The sequence below is a fragment of the Kwoniella europaea genome, chromosome 2 (assembly GCF_036810445.1).
Source record: "Kwoniella europaea PYCC6329 chromosome 2, complete sequence".
Taxonomy (NCBI): Eukaryota; Fungi; Basidiomycota; class Tremellomycetes; order Tremellales; family Cryptococcaceae; genus Kwoniella; species Kwoniella europaea.
The window spans coordinates 2,360,713-2,384,379 of NC_089488.1; the positions used below are offsets into that span (position 1 = coordinate 2,360,713).

Below are 23,667 nucleotides of genomic sequence, written 5' to 3' on the forward strand. Positions count from 1 at the left end.
TCCACACTGGAAAAGTTGGGAACCTCAGTCACAGTCAAAAGCAGCATTCAAGCATGGATCCATCGTAGGGAAGCTCGGCGACTACTCTATACTCTTCACCATTCTCCTTCCTACACTCATAAGAACCGCTGCGAGATCAGCTACAACATACTCTCACATACCTCTCATCAGAACCATACACCAGATGTCACAAACACCTATAAACCCAGAGGTACTCAACAGGGTAAGTGTGGCCAAGTCAAGTCTGATCAGGAGACTTTGATTAGTTCAGAGCTCTAGCTGAAGTGACGCTAACGCTGATGCTGTCATTTTCTGCCTTGAATCATTCCACAATCACAGCCATTGGTATGCTGTGGGCCATCCGGTACGGGTAAATCCACTTTACTCAACAAGTTATTCTCGGACCATCCAGGTCAATTCGGATTCTCCGTATCGCACACTACCCGAAACCCCAGAGCAGGCGAGGAGAATGGTAGGGAATACCATTTCGTGAGTAGGGAAGAGTTCATGAGGAGGGTTGAAAATGGAGAGTTCTTGGAATGGGCCGAGTTCGGTGGGAACTGGTAAGTTAGCCTTACTACACTTATTCTCCTTTAATCCATCTCTTGTTAATAACGGGTCGGTCTTTACAATTGCAGCTACGGTACAACCTTCGCCGCCTTAACCGCTCTTCATCCCAAACGATGCATGCTCGATATCGAACTCCAGGGTGTCCTCCAATTGCGCGCCAAAGCCTCTCAACAGACCCCTCCTCTCAATCCCGTATATCTTTTCTTAGCTCCTCCAACCATCGCAGAACTCAAAAAGCGTTTATCCGGAAGGGGTACTGAGACAGATTCATCAATAAGGAAAAGGTTAGACGCAGCTAAGAAAGAGATTGAGTATGCCCAACAAGGTAAACACGATATTTACATTGTCAATACGGATTTGAAAGTTGCAGGGGACAAGTTGGAAAAGGTAGCAATGGGTTTTGAAGGTTGGGAAGGATGTGGGGATAAGTTACCTGATTTCGATGTTAAAGAATTGGAGTAGGGTAGAGGTGCTGTTCTTCGGATGACAGGACGATATTACCATTCATTACCACTGAGATGTCATTATCACTATTACTGAGATTGTTCTTACAGACATATTCAATTCACATTTTATCCATATCCTATCTCATATATGCATGTTGATATAATCTTCCTAATCTCGATATCGTTCTAAGCTGAACTATAGATGATTGCTAATATACAAGGACTAATGATTCAAACGGGCCTATGCGAGCTACACTGGTCTAGGCCATGCAGCACCCCTACTTCCATTCGGTCCACTCCTCGGCATGCCTCCTATCTCTGGTTCGTCTAATAGCAAACATGGATATCAGGGTGAGCTGCCCAATGCAAAGAGTTCTGAACGTCATTTTCCAGCCCACTCACCTACATCCAAAGCGCCTAGTTCTTCAGCATGGGCAGCTTCTTCCTCTTCTTCCTCCTGGCGCCTTATCGCATCTTGTTCTTCTTCGTCAACCTCTTCGTCTCCTTCTTCATCGTAATATCTATGAATGTCATTCGTCAGACAAGTCACAATCCATATGAGTCACAGCCGACAGATAGCTCACCTATCTTCTCTCTCATTCACTGGATATGGTCCAAATGGATTATCTCCACCTGCGCCACCTCTTCTACGTGATGACCCAGCAGATGAATCCGATACATTCATATCTTTCATCAATCTTTCCAATTGCGCTTTCTTATCCGCTTCCGACTTCGCTGCTCTCTCAGATGCTAATCTGTCTAATTCAGGTTTATAGTCGCTACAAAACCATTTCATGAATTTGGTCAGCATATTGCCTGGATAGTACAATTATAATTGAGGTAAGTTGGATCGGCGCCGGTTGACTCACCTCTCATATTCTTTTCTTGCCTCCTCAACAGCATCGAAGAACCCTCTCATCCCTTCTCCCGTCATCGCACTGACACCCACCGCCCTTAAATTGTTATAAAACTCCTCTAAAACCAGACACATGCTACTCATGAGACTGTTCATATAACTACTTTCCCCATGTTCGTTCCGTCCACTATCGTTCAGAGCAGCTTGGTACGCTTGGAAGTCTTTCATCCAGTCTATCGCAAAATCGTGCGGCTGGATATCGGTTTTGTTGAATACTATTATGAATGGGAGTCGGGTTTTGTACAATATCCTGTTTTATCATATGATCAAACATCAGTCAGTGAATCCCTACTCAGATGCAAAGCGTACTCCCAAGCCACATATGGGGATGCATTTCGAAGGAAAGAAGAAGGAAGTCCATAATGGGACCATTTGACACTCACGAACAAGCGTACAACATATTACTCATGAATGTAGCTGGAGCTGTTGTCCTCGGTGTATCCACCACATAAGCTACGACAGTAGGTAGAGATGATGCTATAGCGTCGGTGATGATCGCTCCTGAAGCTGACCAGGTGAAGATTTCTATTTGACCTGGAGTATCCACCAGGATATAGCTGATTCAGGACATTTATTAGTCAGCTCAACTCCAACATCTCGATAAGATTGATTTAAAAATTCGGATCGACGTTAATTGCCAGTACCAGGGAGGAAGTTTGAGTAGACGACGGTCCACTCACTCTACATCCTCAGCTCGTTTCTCTACATATCCCAATACCTGGTCAAACTTGGTCGTGAACAAATTCAGAGCCGTGAGGATTCCACCATTCGGACCTAGGTTATACCTAATTCCCAATCCCTTATCAGCTATAACGCCTTCTTGGGGGCCAGCTGAAACCTGCGTGGTGGAATAGCTTACTGCTTCATGACCTCCTTGTAATCCACCGTATCTCTAATATCTATATTCGCTGAATAAGGCATATGCGATACAGCAGGATCCAGATTGAGTATATATGGAGGGGTATTGCGTGAATGTAAGTGAGAGTTTAGACGTTGCATAAACGTCGTTTTTCCCTATCGTCCCGACGTATGAGTGATGATGCAAACCAACAGACACAGCAGAGCTCATTATTGATGAGGCAGCGACGATGGCTAACACTTACTGATCCTGCCATACCTATACATATTATGACAACTGGTTGCTTCTTACTTCCTTCACCTTTGCTCTGAGGGCTGGTCGACGATTCAGCTTGCGAAGCTGATCCTGGTGGCGGAGGTTGAGTAGTTTCGGCCATTGTGCTTCTGATCTACAGTGTCTGATGAAAATAAGAAGTACTGGATATGGCTGAAGACGAAGACAGGAGTAACAGTGATTTCTAACTTTTGTTGCTTTCCAAGATTGATCAACACTGTAGCCGGAATCAGACACGGAGATCAGCTCTCAACTCCCTTGTTGAGCGAGATGAGTGTTGCCACCTGTAAACAAATACCGCATTTCGCCGTATATACAGTACAGTAAAATGACAGGTACGTGCCTAAGACTGTGCGACTGACGGGAACAAAAAAGGGGGGGATGTGAAGTGAATTAGACGAGTTTCATATTCCGTGCCCAAGCGTTGTATCTCGTTTCCTAATTAGTCATTAGTAGATGGTCTTTAATGGGATTAGGAATTGATCGTGATGTTGTAACCATGATAACTAATTAGCACGCGAGTGGTGGCTGCCTCTCTTGGTAAATAAATAACAACATACATAGCATCTAATGAATAGGATGGATGGATCAGATCAATCAACCTAATCCTATCTACCTAACCTATCTATCTATTGACATCCTTCGCATCGATATCGATTTCATCCATCTCAGCTCGACTTCGACATCGACCACTTCGTGTAGGTCGACAATCATCTACAGGCAGGTCACGCACATACGAAGAAGATAGATCATAGGTCAAACAAATAAAGGTTGAAGGAATTGGACCTCATACAAGTTAGAAGGAAAGAATCTGAATCAACCTTAGAACGTCGATACGTTTGCATCCCATCTACCGTGAGTCGGCATCATCATCTATCGTAAAAGGATCAATGTATCCACCTTCCCCTGTCTATCCGTTATCAATCGCTCGTCACTGGACGACGGGTCCGACCCATCCTGTCCGTTGAACAAGCCACCTTCTTACACCATTCACTCTCGCTCCATTGTCGCCGCTGTGCATTGGGTATCCGCGTCTCATCGAGTCTCCATCTCGCTGAGATCATCTTATTCGTACCCTTTGCGTGTATAAACAAGAAGAGGTCACGATAATCCTTCATCCCTCACTTGTATACCTCCCGTTCCTACGCTTTGTGCGGTACGTTGTACTAGTGGCGTTTGTTATTGTTTCATCTTTTATAGTGGATGTTGTACGGGGTATGGGATGTGATGGAATGACCAAACGAGTAATATCTTATGACTTGTAATGGCTCTGTCTCTTCTTTCTTGCTCTTTTACGTGAAAACACCATCATCATCACTGCCATTCCTTTATATGACTTGTTTTGCGCCATCAATGTATACCGGAGATATGCTGTGTATGAGAATCTCTTGGCTGACCCCCACTCTCATTCATTGTGTTGACATAGCTCTTCGTCACTTACCCTCGATTCACTCCTACCTCAATAAACCAGTAATCCCACTATGCAAACTATCAAATGTGTCGTAGTCGGTGATGGTGCCGTTGGAAAGTGAGTAATCCGAATGTGCAAGGAATTTATCATTGCTGATCCTTTTGGATCCAACCGCCAATTCAGAACCTGTCTCTTGATCTCCTACACCACCAACAAGTTCCCCTCCGAATATGTCCCTACCGTATTCGACAATTGTGAGTATAACATCAGCGCATCATCGTACCGAACTTCCTGTCAATATCATATCTCGTTACTCTACTAAGTAAGGGTTTGATGTACTATAGACGCCGTGACAGTGATGATCGGCGATGATCCCTACACATTAGGTCTATTCGATACAGCCGGTCAAGAAGATTACGATCGACTGAGACCTTTATCATACCCTCAAACGGACGTCTTCTTAGTTTGTTTCTCCGTCACCTCGCCTGCATCATTCGAAAACGTCAAAGAGAAATGGTTCCCAGAGGTACATCATCATTGTCCCGGTGTACCCTGTTTGATCGTCGGTACTCAAGTTGATTTAAGGGAAGATTCAAATCATTTAGAGAAGTTGCAAAGACAAAAGCAAAGACCAATCACCACCGAGCAAGGAGAGAGATTGGCAAGGGAATTGGGTGCAGTGAAATATGTGGAATGCTCGGCGTTGACTCAAAGAGGTTTAAAGAATGTTTTCGATGAGGTGAGTTCATGCCGTCTATCTATTCTGCCGTCTCAGAGCGATGTCAATCAACTGTGATTCCATTCTCGTACCCTTGCATCACCTATCTCATTATGGCCCCTTGATCTCCAAGTTTTCATCTAGCAATTTGTCACCTTACATACATGACAGTTGCTGATCACATCTCCTCTCACAGGCAATCGTTGCAGCCTTAGAACCACCCGTCACAAAGAAGAACAAGAAATGCGTGATATTATAAACGATAAACGATTAAACCGAAACGAAGTCGAACCGATCTTATCACCGTATACACCCTTTTCTTTTAGTTTATCATTTGCAATGTAGTCATGATCCCTCTTACTCTGCACTACAATATACCACGTATTCTCTACTTCCTCTTTCACAGCCGGAATCGGTCAGAAGAAAAACTGGCAAGATTGTCTTTCCCTTTTCTCTTCATTTCGCTCAATATCATATTGATATGGATTTGCTTTCATCTTGGATTGATTTGGTCTTCTTCTTCTTCTTCTTCCTTCTTTTACTTTAGATTACCGTGATGACTTTTCTTTCTTCTTTCCTGCTTTTTCTTTCCGATATATATACTAAGATGAGATGAGATGTACAAAGTTTCGGATCGACAGCTCAGTCGAAGCAAGGCGGAATGGGATATGCAGTCATCGTTGATTCGAGATTAAGACCGAGCGATCATTGTATTGCGAAATGCTGCCAGACTTAAGTTCGTGTAGAGAATTCGGCCATGATGATCATGTGAGATGTGCATTCTGGCGATATGATGCAATTGTACAACAACAAGATGATAGATAGATATACTACGAAGATGACCCCTACCTGATTTTACATCAGTGATTTTGATTCTACGTCATCGTATAAATCTTCCAACGACCATTTAGGTTTTATTGGTAGATCGTACGGATCAGATACGAAACCTTTCTCATTCTGGATTCTCAAGATAGCCGTCCAAGCTATCATCGCTGCGTTGTCTACAAGTTCAATGCTCCAGATTAGCACTCAGACATACAACCACTAAGAAATAGAAGATTTCGACCTACCTGTACACAAAGATATAGGAGGATAGTACAACTCCATCGTGTTTTCTTCCCTTTCCCGTTGTATCTCACTCAACATCTCTTGTAATTTCTGTCGAAGATACAAGTTACTCGCTACTCCACCACTAATTACCAATCCCCCCAACCCACCTATCCCACCATGTGATAAACCAACAATGGTCTGTTTCAACTTGAATACCAGATGTCCAACAGCAGCCACCTGAAACAACCTACTGTATTCCTTCCTGTCATTCTCGTTCAGCACTGCATCGGGAGGTATACGTCTCTGAAGAGAAGATAATATACCTGCAAAGGAAAATGCAGCTTTGTCCCTCGTATCGTTCGTCGAGAGAGGTATAGGCAGCAGAGCGAGGGGAGATAGGTCGTACGGTGGAAGAGGAGGGGAAGAAGCGTATGACTCGAGGATCGCTCCGGGTGATTCGGTTGGAGAAGTGGGAAGTTGGATCAGACGAGCCGCTTTCTCGAACACGTCGCTGTAATTGGCAAACGGATATTACCAATATCAGTATACATTCCTGGAGTAAGGTAAGATACAGTGATTTGATCAGACTCACCCGATCTTACTATCCAAAGTGTCTAGGAGAATCTTAAACTTGTCTTGCGATTCAGCTAAGACTAACTGAGTGTGTCCTCCGGAAACAAGTAAGATGAGGAATGGGAATCCAGGTGGGTTAGGTTCAGTCAGTAGGGGCGTTAAAGCGTGAGCTTGCTAGGATCATCCATGATCATAATGATATCAGTATGCGACTTAACCTCGTGCATCCCATTGGACTCCATGACCCGCAGGGCCTGACTGACCCAGTCGGAGACTAATCGGATTGAAATAGATAAGAAGATAAGATCAACTGACCCACCATATGGTGTACACCGACCAACATCTTCCCCAACCCCGCCGCCAATCCTTTCGCAGCCATCTCCCCGATGGTCAGACACCCCCTCATACCCGGTCCACGAGTATACGCAATAGCATCTATATCACCTATGTTCTTTCCCGATTGTCGCAGACATCGTTCAATCGCCAGAGGAATATTCTTGTTGTGTGATGATTGAGCTACAAGTGGATGGATACCTCCATACAAGGAATTTTCAGAATGTTGTGAGATAGTTACTAGAGATAGGATTTGACGGTTGGAAGAGACGATAGATGCTGAGGAGTCGTCGGCAGATGATTCGATACCTAGTACGAGGAGGGATTTTGTGCTGGTCGAATAGGAAGATGAAGACGAGGAAGAGAAGCGATTGAAGATAGGTCGAATAGGCGATAGTACGAGGGACGGGAATAAGGAGGGTCGGACAGGTATCTTCATAATGGGGGAGCTTGTTTCGTGTTGCACGTACTCGTACAAGTATATCAGGTGTCGTAGAGAAAGTTGAGATCTCGAACGATAACATTAACTGAACTCGAAGATTCGGAGAATACCCTCTTCTTTGAAAGCCATATAGCATAAACAAATTTCGGAAAAACACCAATCACACCGTTGGTGAAACGGTATCATGCATCGTTGCCATCGATGCGGCAAGGGTTCGACTCCCTTACGGTGTAATTTTTTTTTTTCATCTTGTCTTCGTGTTCACTCCCCGGTCTCTCAAGTTCTTCAAAGCCTATCATGCATGCATTTCATCGATGCAGGAGGACAGTAAGTATGTTCTACGAGTCGTGCTGTACATACTGTACGATTATTGCTATCATATAAGTTTGAACTTCGATCAACTTAAGTCCATATGACCGCTCTCGATACTGTCTACCCTTAAAGACTTTCTTCGGGTTCCAAGGATCACACGGGAGCTAGTGTCGGTCCTGGAATCGGCCCAATCAACTTGATTTTGACCTTCCCTTTTCTTCTCTGCCTAGGTATGGTATTATTCAGACAACTATTGATGCACTTGCGCCCAAAAAAGATGTATAGGATACTCACTGTTTTCAGACTTGTCACCATGAGCTTCGGAGAAGGTGCCGCTCACTGTTCCACTTGGACCGTAAAATTCCCAAGTAAGAGCTGGAACAGGACATCAGGTCAACTCTGATTAACTTATGCGTGTTTATTGTATATCATGAAGAAATGGTCACTAACGGCCACCGTTGTCTCTACTCAGAGTCACTTCTCCCTCGTTTGACATGTAGGTGCCTAAGGTTCCGGGATCGACCCGATATTTCTCAGCAACTGCAAGACCGATTGTGTAAGCTTGGCTGTTTTGTGACATCCTGACGGTTAATGTGTACGTAGAATATATGGTATGTGTCTTTTATGAGCTGTGACTGTGACAGTATATTGTAGTGGCAGGGAACAATTTACAAGTAGCTAGAGGCGCTTAGCCGGCTTTTATACGTGTTGTCTAAAGGATGAAAGGGGTTGAAGCTCTGCCGTGCATTTGTGTGGCTTGTCACGCTTACTCCGACTGACTGAAAGGATACCTAATGAAGGAGTTGCTGCTGTCATTTTGACCGAAAGGTGACTTTCCACCCTTCTTAAACTTGAATGGAAGATGCGGTGCACCTTTTATACCTCTTTTGATGTTCATGTCCGAACGACGGATAACGCATAACCCATTTCAACACCAGTACAGTACATCGCTCAGAATCGCTCAGAAAGTCCTTCTACATAATCTTCTGATTCTCGGTATGAGATGTTGTACAAAGGTGACGGGCCATTCGAGTTACTCAGACATCAACTATATTCCCAGAAGACGAATCAAATCATTTGTGGAACCTACATGAGAAGATCAGTAGACCGAGCAGGACCCTCTGACAGAGGTGTGCCACAATTGGTGCGCATGCTGTATTGAATATGCCTGTATCAACATAGAGATATTACCGGGTTACACCTGATCTATGTGCAGGCTCAGAGGTTTTCCGGATATCGAGCCTGCTTAAACTGGACTTTGCATCACAAACCTTTACATAAAGACTTTGATCCGAGCTATCTTACTGTAGATATACGATCAAAGTGGCAAAAATCCCTTATTATCGTTCCATGCGGCTTAGGCATCTTCGATATCAATCCGCCATTCCACAACCGTGACTTCTGTTGGAGGGCGGACGGCCCTACACACTGTGCAGATCCGGGGGTTCCAACTGTGTGCGGCTACCAGTCGGATCAGTCAGTCACTCTGTAAGCCCCAATCCCGAGCCAATCGTTCGCGTTTGTGAAACAGGAGGTACATACCGGATGGATTGGGCCGGCCGCTCAGACAACCATGATACATATCGTAATTTTCGTCCACAAGAGTCCAGAAGTACTCTGTAACAGAAGGCGTTGTATTAGTCACGGTATCATACATATTCTCCGATCAGCTCGACTATACTCCACTACGCATTGACATCTTAGGGCGTGATGAAGTATGGGATTTCCGCAAAAGGCCACCATACTGTCAATCTGTTATGACAATAGATTGCAGTTGACTCACTACAATCTGGATTTTGAGAGGAAGAAGGGTAGTGCTGGCTGACAGTTACAGGCCTACTCCAAATGGTATCGTTGGTGTCATAGTGTTGTTGATCGAAGATACCTCGAGTGATGGCGTCTTTTGCCAAAGATTCCCCGTATTGATATTGTTCAGAGTTGGTCGACATGTTGTATTGAGAAAATTTCAGTACAAGAATGTAATTGATGCAAAGGTTGTAGTACTGACTGACGTTTGCTTGGTTCAAATACCCAACTTGTCAGCCGGCGCTATATATGCCCTTGTTGGGTCTTTGGCAGAATCTTCTACGAGGTAATTGGACAGTAACCGGACCTTAGGATGCAAGAAGGATTAGAAGGAAGAAAAAATGAGCATCCTTTGTATGGCAGAGAGGCGAACAATAATTGAAAGGTGAGTACGATGGAAGAGCGAAACCTTTGTATTCAATAAGGAATGATGATCGCCCCACTGCCAGACCTTTAGTAATGGTTATCAAGCGGATTGCGGAGCGACTGTGCGCCTCTTGACAGAAGGGTGACAATCCAATCGGAGTGGGGAAGTCTCCTAAAGCTCCTTTGCTTGACCGTAGCAGCATTATGATTATCGAGATTCTGCTGACTAAGATGAGCTCATAAGCCGAATTGCCACTGAAAGAACTATTTGAGAAGCACAATGCATGGACCTGAGTTTCGCTCAATATGACTCTGACTTTCCTAGCTGTCCGATGAACGTTCCTGCGTGAAATTCTGTGTCCAGCCAAGTTGGAAGGTCTTTTACCCAGGGGAAAAGCTTTCTTGTCTCTTCCGGAGTGCCTTGAAAAGGATGAACGTTGATAGTCTGTGAAATATTGTATGATAAACAACTCCATATAGTCTTTCATGCTCTATCCAAGGGAGGTAGAACCACTCACATCGAGAGCATTCTTTAACTCTGTACCAACCTCAACATCCTTTTCAGGATCCTCCCAGGAGACATTCCTAACCTCTCTGAAAATCTTCCTGATTTCATCTGGTGTATGATCATCACCGGTCAGATTGATAATTCTGTTTCTGAATCTCTCCTCTTGAGATCCAGCGATGAGTATTTCAGCTGCCGCTCGACCGATATCAGACGTGGCAATATGCTTGAACCGTTGATTGGGATTCCACTTGGTCCCCATGGATAGTCTAACTTATAAGGAGGCCAATAGAAATTACCAAAAAAGGCTGAAGGTCGGATGATCGTGAATACCATCTGTGATTGGGATGATCGGGCTTTTAGGTGCTCTTCAATCTGACGTTTAGTCTCGAAGCTATTGAATGTTATGGAATCAGTATCAGCCGATGGCTGAGTTTTCTGATTTCCCTCCGTAACATCATCCGCCAAACTAAATCTGAAATCGTAGGTATCGTGTTCTCTGGTATCATCAGAGGTTTGATACCCTGCCAACGTCACTTTCAACATTGGGGGTTGAGCGTTTCTTGGATCGGCCTCGTCAGCTTGTAGAAGGCTCTCCAGAATAGAGCTCTCTTGGACTGGATCAGCTTCACTTGTACTGTTGCACTTCCTTCTCGAGTAAGGCACAGCATATTCATAGCCTGTTAAGATCCTGTTGTACTGATCTGCATGGAAAGGGAAACGATTCTCCGTGGTGAGAGCGGCGATATCGTCTGTCTTAGTCATGATTGTAACCCAGGGCATGATCTCCACTAGACCATGCGATGGGCTTCCAATCTCGGTATAGACATCACCTGCCCCTCTTGAGAAACCCATACAGCATCCACGTGGAAATCGTTTATGCACGTGAGGGTCCAACGTACGAATGAGTTTACTCGAAGTTGTTATAGGTCCTTTCAATCCTTCTTCCACTCCTTCAAGGTTCTTGATGTCTTCTTCAAAAGCTCGGATCGTCCATGAGTACCTCTCCGCTTCGGCAGACATTTGATCCTTTGGTAAAAGGCCCAAAGTCCACTTGGTATCTGTCCCGTCAAGCGGGCCGTCTCCTCTATACAACACGGCGGTAGTGGCGGAATACGGCCCAGTGACTGATTCGTTGGTTCGCTCCGGATCTGAGCCCTGTTCGATGAGAGATTGTAGGTTGTATTTAGCAGTTCGAGGTTTGTTGGACCTGCTTCGGCCTGACCAGCATTGTTTGAGGCATTCCATCGTAGGGTAAAGAGCCAACTGTGCCTTTGAAGCTATAGTATGAGTTAAGAGAAACGAATACTATGATGTGCTGTCAAAGGGGTAAATAAAACGATCTTGGGATCTCTGTGGCCAAATATCTTGTGAGCGGTTACTTATATGCGAAAAGGGTACTGCGTGAAAGAACCCATGAACTCTGACATGACATACTGTTGGACTATGGATATGACGCGTGTCGGAATGCTGTCACCATGAAAGGATGAACCAAAAATGAAAGGAGATTATTTTCAAGAGCAGTCTAGACTTTATGCAATGCTTTGAGGAGAGGAAGATCAGATTCAAGATACAGTACGCGGCAATGTTAGAGAAGTGACAAACATGAAACAAATATGGTACGATACTGCATTTGTTTAAAATGGCTTGAAATAGTCAATCCGGGGCAGGCCCCTTTGTGATTTGCGAACGACCTCTGTGAGTCACTTCAATCTACCTTTCAGGTGTGAGATGCTCCTCTCAAGACCAGGGGTACTGGGTACCACCTACCAAGGATCAGTAGAGAAGGGTCGCGCTGGTGAGTGGTGTCAGCACTGATCACGATGACTATAGGATCACATGCGATGAGCCGAGATCAGGCAACACCGGGAGGAGTAGGCATGAAAGTGAGAGATCGAGTGAAAGCGAGTAGCTTCTGAAGGCTTCCTTGGTGAAGCATTCACCCAGCCACGAACCCTTGTGGGGCTTCTCTTGTGATGCTATGAAATAGATCAATCTACCTCCAGAAGGAATCAGAGGTGAGGCATGATTTGACATCTCCATGTCAGCTGCCGAAGCGATGGGACCATATCGTGAGCCTTGTCCAGTACAATCAAGGTTACATGCTCAACTTGGCTCGGAAGGCAAATCTGATAAATCCGATGACCCCTCTTCATCCTCTGAATTTATCTGTGAGCCCTTGCCACGGGATTTGGTCAATCTTGCCGTAAGTTTCGACTTTCGTGGATTGCCGTTTGTGGATCGAGTGGAGGTTGGAGGGTCTGTCTCTCTTCTCGAAGTGGACTTTCGAGGCTACACTCAAGTATGTGGGAGAAAAAGGGTAGAGCATGGGTTGATTCGAGAGTCGTGGTTGTAGTAACAGAGGGAGAGTGAAGAACTTGTCATTTCAGTACAAATGACGCTGATCCCAACATAAGCAAAGATGGCTCACCTTTCTGCTCGGCTTTTCTTCGATTTCTATTTTCACATCTTGGATAAATCCATCATCCTCCGTTTTGATCTTCTTATTCGATCTTGATTTCTGTCTGGCGGTCGTAGCTTTGACAGGTGTTGTCACCTCAGCCTCATTCCCATCATCCGATGTAATTCCACTAGATCCATCATCCTATAACGAGCATCATATCAGCTCTTGGCTTAAAAAGGTTCTCAAATCTCAAATTAGACTTACCGAGTCATTCCCTTTCGACCTCTTCTTACTCTGACTACCTTTCCCACCTTTACTTATCTTAGGTTTAATCTCCACTCCTTCAGGCATTTTCTGCAATTCCTCTACGACCGCTGTAGTCCGACCTCCAACTTCTATAAACGTTATCGTAGCGGGTTTACCATTAGGCTGGACAAAGTGTTATTCTCAGACTTAGTACTGCGATTTTTGGTATGGGATAAATGAACATACCAAAGCGAGATAGTCCTTTCCTGCAGGTTTGATCTCTTCTGCTTCTTCCCCCTCTTCGTCGATCTCTTCAGCTTTCTTCTTCCCCTTGGATTGTTTCTTCCCTTTACTCCATCTCCAGCGGAACAGCCAGTCTTCAGGGAACTGACGAGAGTCCGCATTCACCTCTACAGCCTTGAGGGGCACGGCTCGAATTTGATAGTGTAGATCTTTGACATTCTGAGGAGAAAGGTGGTTGACTGGACAGGAGGGATGTATACGAGCTTGGTATAGGACTCTATATCACATTTAGGCTTAGTACGTTCAGCTTTGGGTTGACGGTATTCAAACTTACTCATCTGCTACCCACTGATAAGCAAAGCGGATTCTATGATCAGTACGACACTTGGTATACACAATGGGAACGACATACGTTTCCCACGCCCGCGCTGAATGACTGGTCCATTATCATCCCCTTTACAGTACCCTTCTTCTTGGCTATCAAATTCTGGAACTCGTCCAAAGTGGGATGATTCAGGACTGGATCAAAGCCTAATGCGGAAACGGGCGGATGGGATGTAACGGGATCAGGAAGAAGTCTCAATCTGCCAAGTCTACGACCTATATTCGAGAACTGATCAGTAATAAAGGGATTGATTGTATTTATGTGATTTGAGATAGGAACCTACCGTCAAGGAAAGCAAGTTCTACTGGCTCGTCACCTACTGAACCAGGTTGAGGTTCGAGTTTGAGTACGCTAGAATGTGATGATCAGGTCAAATCACACAGTGAAAGGAGAGGTCAATCATACTGACAATTTATGAAACTGTCACATTCATATTCATCAGGTCAGCTAGATACACGATGTCATGCGGTATGGTCTTCTTAGCTGTGAAGCACTCACTCTAGGTGGCCAGACTTTAGAACTCTCTCTAGGCTTTCTTCTGTACCAAGTAGGTTCCTGACCTTTAAGTTGGATCATACCTGTCATACCGAAATGCATGACTGGGAATCTACCTTTTCCCGTAAGGGTCATCCAGAAGCTAATGGTATGACCGATCAGCTTCAAATGATCATGCTCGTTATATATCCAACGAATGACTTACGTTTTACCTTTCCTCTCACATCCGGTGATGGTTCGTCCAGTGATTTCATTAGCCTAATTAGACACATATTAGCAATGAGCGTCAAGCTAAATGACACCGATACAGTGTAGATACTCACAAAACTCTTGTGATCGTCTCCACCGGTATATACGATCTTGTCTTCCACCGAATCGACCGATTTGATCTTGTACCCTTTACATGTCTCGTGGATGAGCTTACGGGCTCTTTCGACCTCTAGGACAAAGTATGAGAATCAGCTCGGCTGGGTTCTCGGTTCACGTGTGAGTGATTGTCTAACGTACCAGGTAGTTCAGGCATCTCTATATATCCTCTATGACTACCTTCTAAGCTGTGGATAGTGTACAATCTGTTGATGTTGATGTTGATGATCGTCACCTGTGTGTGTGTGCGCGCGCGCGGTCTGTGCTCAGGCACGTCATATGTACGGAATGATCTCATTCGGTTTACCTCCGATAACATCTGACCAGTCATAACTTTCAAAGTTTGACTCCTTCCTCTTCTCTCTTCATTTTGGGTGGCAATCAGATAATCTATCACATCTATACAACATACATCATGCCAATCCTACATCCACAGACAATGGCCAGGATCGAAGCTCGCACAGAACCATACACAAGGCGGTTCAACACCTTTGCTCGGATCGCCGTCATCTACTGGTTATTGAGATACGTCGTTCTCGATTCGTTCAGACATGTCAGAGCGAGAGGTATAGTGGGCACTGCCAATGAGATCAAGGACAAGATACAAGGTGTAAGCTTGTCTTCAAGAGCATCCTCACAAGCATGAACACAGGTAAAAAGTGCTGCAGCTGACATCTCATGTAAAATGGTGCAGTTCATAGTACGATTGATGTTATCGCTTCCTTCTTCCAAAGCGAAACTCCAATTAGAGCTTGGTAAAGCACAGAGTGAGATAAGGGAGAAACTCGTCCCGTCCAAATACCCCGATGGCGTAACGTTAACTACGGTCAGAAAGCTACCTGAACAAGGTAGGAGTAAAGATTGGTTAGAGGGAGAATGGACCAATTTGAAGAAATTGGAAAGAGGTGATGTGGATGCTGGACGGGTATCCGGAGCGGTATATCATGTATGTATATGTTCACCACTCAACGGAACGCTTTATCTGACTTTATACTCACTTCTACACTTGGGTATGATCAGGGCGGCGAAGAGCTCAATCAAGTGATCAACGAAGCAATGGCGAAATTCGTGGTATCGAACCCACTTCATCCTGATGTTTTCCCCGGGGTCAGAAAGATGGAAAGTGAGGTAGTCAGTATGGTACTAAATCTGTAGGTCATGTTACAACTTAACAATGGAAGCATTGCTGATGTATGTATCAGGTTTAACGGACCAGATGGTGCAGGTACAAGTGAGTCTTCGAACTGGCCGAGCCGCTGAGAGATGATGCTGATTGTTTCGATGGAATCTCTGTAGCCACTTCGGGAGGGACGGAATCTATCTTGATGGCAGTCAAGACATATAGAGATTGGGCTAGAGATACAAAGGGCATAACTAGACCTGAGATGTGAGTAATCACCACCTCTCAGTCAATCTCCTTGCAACGTATCTGATACACTTCTGACTCTACTTCGCAGGATCATCCCCTCTTCTGCTCACGCGGCATTCTGGAAAGCGTCCCAGTATTTCAAGATCAAGTTGCACGTCGTACCCGTCAACGAAGAGACTAGAAGGGCGGATGTGAATGCTATGAAACGTGCCATGTGAGCTTGCTCCATTTTCCTCTCTTTCACAGTGATACCCAAGCTGATATAATGGTGGTAGTAATCCAAATACCATCATGTTGGTGGGGTCGGCACCGAACTACCCAGACGGAGCTATTGTGAGTTCCCACTTCCCCTTCGTCATGCCTAACTCACTGACAGCAAATGCTTTGGTATGGTTACTTTACTAGGATCCGATCCCCTCTTTAGCTGCTATAGCCAGAAGATACAATATCGGTTTACATGTAGATTGCTGTCTTGGTTCTTTCATCTTGCCTTTTATGGAGAAAGCTGGTTTCGGATCGGATATAGAACCTTTTGATTTTAGAGTAAAGGGAGTGACAAGTATAAGTTGTGATACGGTAAGTCTGACAAACCGTCGCTCCTGGTTTGATAATTTAGGCTAATAATTCGTCTACAGCATAAATACGCATTTTGTCCTAAAGGTCTGTAATGAACGGCCCATTAATTCGGATAGATGGTGATATTGACGATGATATCTAGGCTCATCGGTTATCATGTATTATTCACCGAAATTGAGGAAATATCAATATTACATTATGACTGATTGGGAGGGAGGTGTTTATGCTAGTCCTTCAATGGCTGGATCTAGGTGAGGCTCATCTATTAATATCTCATACCGCCAGTCATGATCACTAATATGTATATCATCATAGACCTGGGTCTATCTTAGCGGGGGCATGGGCAGTTTTGAATTACATGGGAGAAGAGTGAGTCCCCACTTTGTTTCAATTCTCAAATACCCAAGCTTGCATACTGATACCATCATTTCTGCGAAAGCGGCTACACCCAATCATGTCGAGAAATCATCACAGCCTCTCGAGCTCTCATCCAAGGTCTCAAAGAATGTTTCGCGGATGATTTGTATATACTAGGAGACCCAAAAGCTTGCGTGGTTGCATTCTCTAGTAAGACGTTGAATATCTACGCTGTGGGCGATGAGATGTCAAAGAGGGGCTGGCACCTTAGTGCGTTGGGCGGTAAGAAAGGCGGTTTACATATGGCTTTCACGGTGAGTACGCTATTACGCTATACGCTATGGCAGATATTCAGATCATATACTTCTTATTGGTTCAAGGCAATTCATTCGAACTAGAAGTCGCGTTCAGTACTGATAAGTGTTGTCTATATCGCAGAGATTGAGCGCTCGAAAAGTCGATAAATTATTAGATGACTTGGATGAAGTTGTAAAACATGTTAAATCCTCTCCAAACGATCAGAAAGGTGACCTAGTGGCTTTGTATGGTAAGTATCTATTCTCTTCAAGTGTCATATTGCTACGCAGGACCTCGGTCCACTCGATAGACTTTCAGCTGATATTGTGAGTACTAGGCGTTGGTCAGACGAGTGTCGGTCCTCATGTGGTTGCACAGATTGCTGAGACGTTCATGGATACTTTGTACGCTTAAATATGCTTTGGGTTTACCTGCTGAGGAAGAAGGATAAGGATAAGTAGATTGTATTTCGTATAGAAAGGGTATTTCACTAGATCCAGTGTTAGAACCAGACTTAGTGATAGGGGCAGTGTTGGTCTATATTGCACGGAGACCAACGGAAGAGGGACATTATAAGTATATACATTTTCAAATTATATTCGAGATATTATGTATACAGTCAATCATCACTGTTCATTGCCGTTTCCGCAAAGGGAGTCAATTGGGAAACTCGGGTATCGGCGTTTCGAGTGTCTCGATGGTTTGAATATCCAGCCAACCTAGGCCCAAGTTAATTTCCAGAAGGTTGTTAAGGATATTGGTACGGCGTATCTTATTGAGATTTCTTGTTATCGGGTGAATGGGAATGTATGAGTCTAATTCTTTCTTGGATGACTGTGAGACAGAGTCAGATGTGAATCACGATTAGTCATCGACGAAATGCTTTTGTTTACAGCTGAATGAGAAATGACTCACCTGCTCTGTTCAGTGCATCGATCCCACCGTATCCTGTGCAGAATACCACGAACAGGTAGAAGAACTATTCATTGGAATATTTCAAAGTTATCGTCATCTATTAGCCGTCATACCACGTGTGTCACTTGATGATGGATAGACTTACACTCTGTAGAAGAGGGACCTGATGTTGTATCAGTTTAGGTATTAATATCAACGGTTCAATCACAAGGTGCTAGAATATCATACATCGTGATAAGATCAGATCAGATCAGACCAGTTTTTCTTGCGTAATGCAAGATATCATCACTCACACAAGCAGCTGCGAACCATGCTGCACCAGGTATCATCCATTTCCCCAGATACCTATTGATCAACCCCCTGAACAAATTCGCTACTCCGTGATCTGATGGAGCGGCCACCAAGAAAATGAGGAATAGAAGTGGGTAGACGGGTAGGACAGAGATGGATGTTGGAGGTTCGAAATATTCTATCTTTGGGTATTTTGGCTATTATCATCAATTAATATACACAAAGGTGATTTTAGCTTTGACAAATATGAATAAAAACCCGAAAGAATGCAAGATCCGCATGGGGTGGTTGTCTTTGTAGATAGTAATCAAGACTTACAATATCAAAATGTCTTAAAGCATCTTCACCCAAATCTTCCATCTTCTTTCCAAATCCACCTTTACCCAGTCCTTTTTGACTATCAGTACTGGAAAAGGGTAAGGGAATGTCCAATTCGACATTTCGTGCTTTGGTGGATACTTTGATCCGTAATTTATCTATCCTCAATCCCTCTATCGGAACCAACAATGATAATGTCGGTGGTGGAAGGGAGGATGCGTTGGATGTGGGAAGAGGTTCAAGGAGGGGGTTGGTAGTGTGTCTTTTGGCGATTGCTAAATCAATACAATGAAGGTTACATTTAGCTGAATGATAACCGTATGCTGATTTTGTATGATATTGTAAGATCACTTGTTTCCTTACCTAGTAATAAATCTGGTCGGGCATTCAACCACCTTCGAACAGTCTCACTGAACATATGTTATTCAATAATTAGTGAATCAGTCGCCCTGTAGATGATAGACTACATCATATGTTCAAGACCATAAACTCACATCTCAGCGTCTTTCACTATCACGGGAGGATCATATGTGTTCTGAGGCATCGTCGATACTTTTCCGAATAAAGTTACAGATCTCGCTTGACTTGCCTTGCAGACGACCGCCGAGTCAGGTTTCCTGTGTACTTGTTCAGATTAGTTGTTCAGATTGATGAGATGACCTCTTGATTAGCTGATATTCATGAGTATATCATACACAACAGTCCGACGTCATTCCTGGATATTTGAATAACAACGACTTTCCCACGATGCATCGGTCGGGAGCTCTCCCACGGTGGAACAGAAACAAGAGCCCAGCTTCTTCCAAGTTGAAATTTTCAGGCTCAGTAGCGTACAGTCTCAACAAGAGAATCGCGGTGGATAGGGAAGATGCAGAAGCTTGTCACTAGGCCAAGTGACCAAGAAACCAAGAAGCCAAGATACGGTACCAATTGCTTCTGCTTCAGTCTGCGGTACATAACCTCCACCATTGTTCATCATCAATCACGAAAAACACATCATCATCCTATACCCAATGCCGCCCGCGCACACGCTTCGGATATTTCGCAACATGGACAACCGCCGGCGCCACACGAATTTCCTTCATTCATACCCTGATGCACTGCTTTGCATCCGATCCTATATGGTCTCATACGCATTCAAGGGCACAAAGAGATGAATCGCTAAAAGCTTCAAATTGAATCTGAAGCTATTGCCGCATCTACACCAAGAACGTGCCGAGTGCCTTTTTCGGGAACAGTCGAAAACCTGGGCGATAGAATGAGTGACCCTTTTTCGATGACATCTCCCTCAAACACACAAAGAAAAATGTCATGTTGGCACTTGTTGAACGGATGCTGAGGGTATCGGCGGCCGTTTCATCTTGAGTCGCAATCACTTCTTCATACATGCGATTCATCGTTATTAGAATATCTCCCGCTTTGTCTCCAATATATATATGCATCCAGAAGCCACCTTACCAAAGTTGCAGTAAGCCACACTGCAAATATGCATTTGTATTTATGCTTGGTGAAGGAATGGCAACGGTGTACTGTATGTATGTATGTATGAATTTGATTCCGTTTTCTCTTTTCTCGGAATATTGTTTATTGTCGTAACGTAAGCACCGTTACGACTTGTTAGTAACTAAAACCGGCTATGGACTGCTTGACGCCACGGTGGCTGAACTACGTCACTCTGCCCTTTCCGTACTCCCACTGCACAAAATTCGGAGCCATGTGGAGGAATGTGGAAAAGTCGATGTCATCGGGGGTTCTCATCTATTTTTATATCTGTGCCCCTGTGCCCCTATGCCTGTAGCTGTCGCCCCGGCTGATCCGGAAATAGTAGGAAACCGTACCATACTGCTGTAGTAACGCATATGGGAAGTGGAAAAATTTGGAAGGTATATATATCATTCAACCTAGTCAAGATCGCTTGCAACCTCATCCCCCAGACTACCACAATAACAACAACATACATAATCAACCAACCAACAAGTATAGTTCTTGACGATATTAAATATATCAAAAGGTATGTATCGCATGTTCACTTTCATGGGGTCAATGGTCAGGTGGGGTGGGGTACCCAAGGGGAACTTTGTGATTATCTCCACTTGCACCTGGTCACGCGCTCATGTTCATTTTTCGAAATTTAAATTCTGAGTAAGGCTGACATCATTGCTCTCTGGCCAGAACCCAGCTCTTACAAAGTACTGTAGCAGAAAGGTATACGTACTGTCCTATATCAGACTTAGTAATTCAAGCCACTACCACTACTACTACTATTCTTAAACATCGACGTCACTCCCATACCTTATATCAACCTTACATCGTTCTCATACTCAACTCCTTTAACCCAACTCAATCCATATAACTTCTTCTTCATCTTTTCTACATTTACATTGAACGAAAAGAAAAGATCGAAGATAAACTCTCGTATCTACGACCCATATCGTCCTCAACATCAACACCAATAACACTACTACACAATGGGCGGTGGTGCACCAGCAGGCGGTGACTTCGATGCCCTCCTCACCGCAACTCAAAATGCAGGATGGAGGGGTCTCTTCAAAAATGGTAGAGCCCTAAGTTTGGCTCTCTTCGCTTCTCTTGGAGGTATGTTACACTCTCACTCATCCTATCATGATATATACGCTGACGTGACACGGGTGCAGGTGTATTATACGGTTATAACCAAGATGTATTCGGTCAGGTTCAAGTCATGTACAATTTCGAACAACGATATCTCGCTACTGTAAGTCAACCTTGACTCACGAGATCGTTCGCGGGTCAAGCTGATCGGTTTCTTTAGTTGACCAACACCGATACCAAAGGTCTCTTGACCTCCATTCTCGAATTGGGAGCTTTCGTCGGATCGCTCATGGCTGGACCTTTGGCCGATAAATACTCCAGAAAAGTGAGATTTGTTCTTTTCGATGATGCCGCTCATCAACGATAAGAAAAGATTTCACTAAACGAGAATTTCCATTGCAGTACTCGATTTCCGGATGGTGTCTCATTTTCATGATCGGTACTGCTGTCCAAACTGGTGCGAACGATAGCGTCGCCTGTATCTATGGTAAGTATCTCATCTCGCACAATATGTTTCACGTTGAGCTGACGATATCACTTTTCAGTCGGTCGATTCATCGGTGGTCTCGGTGTCGGTGCTCTGTCAATGCTTGTACCTATGTTCAACGCCGAGCTTGCCCCTCCTGGTATTCGAGGTTCTCTAGTCGCTTTACAACAACTCGCTATCACTTTCGGTATTTTAATCTCTTACTGGATCGGATACGGTACCAACTGTAAGTTGTCCCTTTTTGATGACCACAGGGCAAGATCACATATCTGATTTGATCGTTTCTCTCTACAGACATTGGTGGTACCGGAGCTGGTCAAAAGGAAGCTGCTTGGAGAGTACCTCTCGGTATCCAACTTGTTCCCGCTGCCGTCCTTCTCGTCGGAGCTATCTTCTTGCCCTTCTCCCCCAGATGGCTCATGCTCAAAGGTAAATCTGTTGCATTCTTTCTCTTTTGCATCTTTACACCCAATGTTGACATCTTGCCCATTTGCAGGCCGAGAGGAAGAATGTCTCACCAACCTCGCCATGCTTCGACACGCTCCTCCCGAATCACCCGAGGTCCAATATGAATTCCGAGCTCTTCAAGCCGAACGATTGGTCGAACAAGAAGCTGCCAAAGAGCGATACGGTGCTAATGATGTCACCTTCCGAGTCACCCTTGCCGAATACAAGAGATTGCTTACCACTAAACCTCTTCTTCATCGATTGATGCTTGGTGCCGGTGCTCAAGCCCTCCAACAATGGACTGGTATTAACGCTATTATCTACTACGCCCCTACCATCTTTGAATCTATCGGTTTGACTGGTAATACCATTGGTCTTCTCGCTACTGGTGTAGTCGGTATCGTCAACTTTGTATTTACCATCCCAGCTGTATTATTCGTTGATAACGTGAGTAATACCTTGCTTATACGGCAATAAGAATCGATGCCTAATTTGGTTGGGTTTTGATACGTAGTTCGGTCGAAAACCCATCCTCGCTTGGGGTTCAGCCAACATGGCCATCTCTCACGCTACTGTCGCTGCCATCTTTGCTGTCTACGGTCCCGATTACGCCAACAAGCGAGCCGGTAACGCTGCGGTCTTTATGATTTACTGGTACATTGCCAACTTTGCTGTTACCTGGGGTCCATTGGCTTGGGTCGTTTCCGCCGAAGTGTTCCCTCTTGATATGAGAGCTAAGGGTATGAGTATCTCTTCTGCTGTTAACTGGATCGTGAGTTTAACTTCCGGCTCAATCGATCTCTACAGTGTCACTGACTCGTTTGTTTGATAGATGAACTTTACCGTTGCCATGGTTACTCCTCACATGCTGTCTTCCATCACCTGGAAGACCTACATCGTCTTCATGTGTTTCTGTATCGTCGGTTTCCTCTATGCCGTATTCGTCTTACCTGAACTCAAAGGTCTCTCTCTCGAGGAAGTCGACCGAATCTTCCATGACGACACCGGAGCTGAAGACAGAGCAAGAAGAGAGAGAGTCGCCAAGCAAATCGGTCTTGATAAGGTCGCTCAGGATATCCAACACAAGGAGAAAGCTCAACCTGGCCCAGATATGGCTTGATCGACTATTTAGTCATGGAGTCAATCAATATCCATTCATTCATGGAGTTTTAGCAATTCGTCTTTAAAACTAACGGTGAAAAGGTAAAACTTCATTATTCCATCAGAACCTAAAAGTCACATACATTTATTCAACATCTAGTTTAGTTTAATTAGAGCATTGATATATATATCATTTTTTCAAATTATTCATTCTCATTT

At 44.4% G+C, this 23,667-nt stretch overlaps 11 protein-coding genes and 1 non-coding gene across 12 annotated transcripts; 5 read left to right on the top strand and 7 right to left on the bottom strand.

Moving 5' to 3' along the window:
• Positions 1 to 184: 184 nt before the first annotated feature.
• V865_007229 (guanylate kinase) lies at positions 185 to 1,032 on the top strand (the record flags this gene model as incomplete). Its single annotated transcript, XM_066230978.1, has 3 exons — positions 185 to 223; positions 340 to 563; positions 639 to 1,032. The coding sequence occupies 3 exons, from the start codon at positions 185 to 187 to the stop codon at positions 1,030 to 1,032; spliced, it is 657 nt and encodes a 218-aa protein (XP_066087075.1).
• A 234-nt stretch (positions 1,033 to 1,266) lies between these two features.
• Positions 1,267 to 3,167, bottom strand: V865_007230 (uncharacterized protein; the record flags this gene model as incomplete). Its single annotated transcript, XM_066230979.1, has 8 exons — positions 1,267 to 1,343; positions 1,419 to 1,537; positions 1,601 to 1,795; positions 1,886 to 2,182; positions 2,316 to 2,489; positions 2,613 to 2,717; positions 2,792 to 2,946; positions 3,036 to 3,167. The coding sequence occupies 8 exons, from the start codon at positions 3,165 to 3,167 to the stop codon at positions 1,267 to 1,269; spliced, it is 1,254 nt and encodes a 417-aa protein (XP_066087076.1).
• Positions 3,168 to 4,545: 1,378 nt separating this feature from the next.
• Positions 4,546 to 5,452, top strand: V865_007231 (cell division control protein 42; the record flags this gene model as incomplete). Its single annotated transcript, XM_066230980.1, has 4 exons — positions 4,546 to 4,592; positions 4,659 to 4,729; positions 4,820 to 5,214; positions 5,390 to 5,452. The coding sequence occupies 4 exons, from the start codon at positions 4,546 to 4,548 to the stop codon at positions 5,450 to 5,452; spliced, it is 576 nt and encodes a 191-aa protein (XP_066087077.1).
• A 596-nt stretch (positions 5,453 to 6,048) lies between these two features.
• V865_007232 (uncharacterized protein) lies at positions 6,049 to 7,588 on the bottom strand (the record flags this gene model as incomplete). The annotated part of the gene is made up of 4 exons (XM_066230981.1): positions 6,049 to 6,194; positions 6,264 to 6,754; positions 6,836 to 6,990; positions 7,136 to 7,588. The coding sequence occupies 4 exons, from the start codon at positions 7,586 to 7,588 to the stop codon at positions 6,049 to 6,051; spliced, it is 1,245 nt and encodes a 414-aa protein (XP_066087078.1).
• A 165-nt stretch (positions 7,589 to 7,753) lies between these two features.
• Positions 7,754 to 7,824, top strand: V865_007233. Its single transcript has one exon. It is a non-coding gene; the product is annotated as a tRNA-Gly (tRNA).
• Positions 7,825 to 8,056: 232 nt separating this feature from the next.
• V865_007234 (uncharacterized protein) lies at positions 8,057 to 8,483 on the bottom strand (the record flags this gene model as incomplete). Its single annotated transcript, XM_066230982.1, has 3 exons — positions 8,057 to 8,079; positions 8,198 to 8,278; positions 8,354 to 8,483. The coding sequence occupies 3 exons, from the start codon at positions 8,481 to 8,483 to the stop codon at positions 8,057 to 8,059; spliced, it is 234 nt and encodes a 77-aa protein (XP_066087079.1).
• A 777-nt stretch (positions 8,484 to 9,260) lies between these two features.
• V865_007235 (uncharacterized protein) lies at positions 9,261 to 9,852 on the bottom strand (the record flags this gene model as incomplete). The annotated part of the gene is made up of 3 exons (XM_066230983.1): positions 9,261 to 9,364; positions 9,446 to 9,520; positions 9,687 to 9,852. 3 exons carry the CDS (start codon positions 9,850 to 9,852, stop codon positions 9,261 to 9,263), a joined length of 345 nt encoding a protein of 114 aa, XP_066087080.1.
• Positions 9,853 to 10,712: 860 nt separating this feature from the next.
• On the bottom strand, positions 10,713 to 11,828 carry V865_007236 (uncharacterized protein; the record flags this gene model as incomplete). The annotated part of the gene is made up of 1 exon (XM_066230984.1): positions 10,713 to 11,828. One exon carries the CDS (start codon positions 11,826 to 11,828, stop codon positions 10,713 to 10,715), a length of 1,116 nt encoding a protein of 371 aa, XP_066087081.1.
• Positions 11,829 to 12,686: 858 nt separating this feature from the next.
• On the bottom strand, positions 12,687 to 14,876 carry V865_007237 (formamidopyrimidine-DNA glycosylase; the record flags this gene model as incomplete). Its single annotated transcript, XM_066230985.1, has 12 exons — positions 12,687 to 12,872; positions 13,012 to 13,185; positions 13,249 to 13,413; positions 13,477 to 13,750; positions 13,808 to 13,821; positions 13,886 to 14,073; positions 14,142 to 14,209; positions 14,268 to 14,278; positions 14,357 to 14,495; positions 14,559 to 14,611; positions 14,677 to 14,792; positions 14,861 to 14,876. 12 exons carry the CDS (start codon positions 14,874 to 14,876, stop codon positions 12,687 to 12,689), a joined length of 1,404 nt encoding a protein of 467 aa, XP_066087082.1.
• Positions 14,877 to 15,134: 258 nt separating this feature from the next.
• On the top strand, positions 15,135 to 17,732 carry V865_007238 (uncharacterized protein; the record flags this gene model as incomplete). The annotated part of the gene is made up of 14 exons (XM_066230986.1): positions 15,135 to 15,329; positions 15,414 to 15,665; positions 15,740 to 15,870; positions 15,922 to 15,950; positions 16,016 to 16,106; positions 16,177 to 16,302; positions 16,364 to 16,421; positions 16,494 to 16,664; positions 16,724 to 16,748; positions 16,807 to 16,915; positions 16,980 to 17,033; positions 17,104 to 17,335; positions 17,460 to 17,568; positions 17,656 to 17,732. 14 exons carry the CDS (start codon positions 15,135 to 15,137, stop codon positions 17,730 to 17,732), a joined length of 1,659 nt encoding a protein of 552 aa, XP_066087083.1.
• A 358-nt stretch (positions 17,733 to 18,090) lies between these two features.
• V865_007239 (uncharacterized protein) lies at positions 18,091 to 19,386 on the bottom strand (the record flags this gene model as incomplete). Its single annotated transcript, XM_066230987.1, has 7 exons — positions 18,091 to 18,152; positions 18,234 to 18,297; positions 18,379 to 18,447; positions 18,527 to 18,721; positions 18,843 to 19,117; positions 19,206 to 19,252; positions 19,337 to 19,386. The coding sequence occupies 7 exons, from the start codon at positions 19,384 to 19,386 to the stop codon at positions 18,091 to 18,093; spliced, it is 762 nt and encodes a 253-aa protein (XP_066087084.1).
• A 1,924-nt stretch (positions 19,387 to 21,310) lies between these two features.
• V865_007240 (uncharacterized protein) lies at positions 21,311 to 23,467 on the top strand (the record flags this gene model as incomplete). Its single annotated transcript, XM_066230988.1, has 9 exons — positions 21,311 to 21,437; positions 21,497 to 21,576; positions 21,634 to 21,738; positions 21,816 to 21,900; positions 21,959 to 22,126; positions 22,195 to 22,329; positions 22,397 to 22,794; positions 22,862 to 23,119; positions 23,180 to 23,467. The coding sequence occupies 9 exons, from the start codon at positions 21,311 to 21,313 to the stop codon at positions 23,465 to 23,467; spliced, it is 1,644 nt and encodes a 547-aa protein (XP_066087085.1).
• Positions 23,468 to 23,667: the final 200 nt, after the last annotated feature.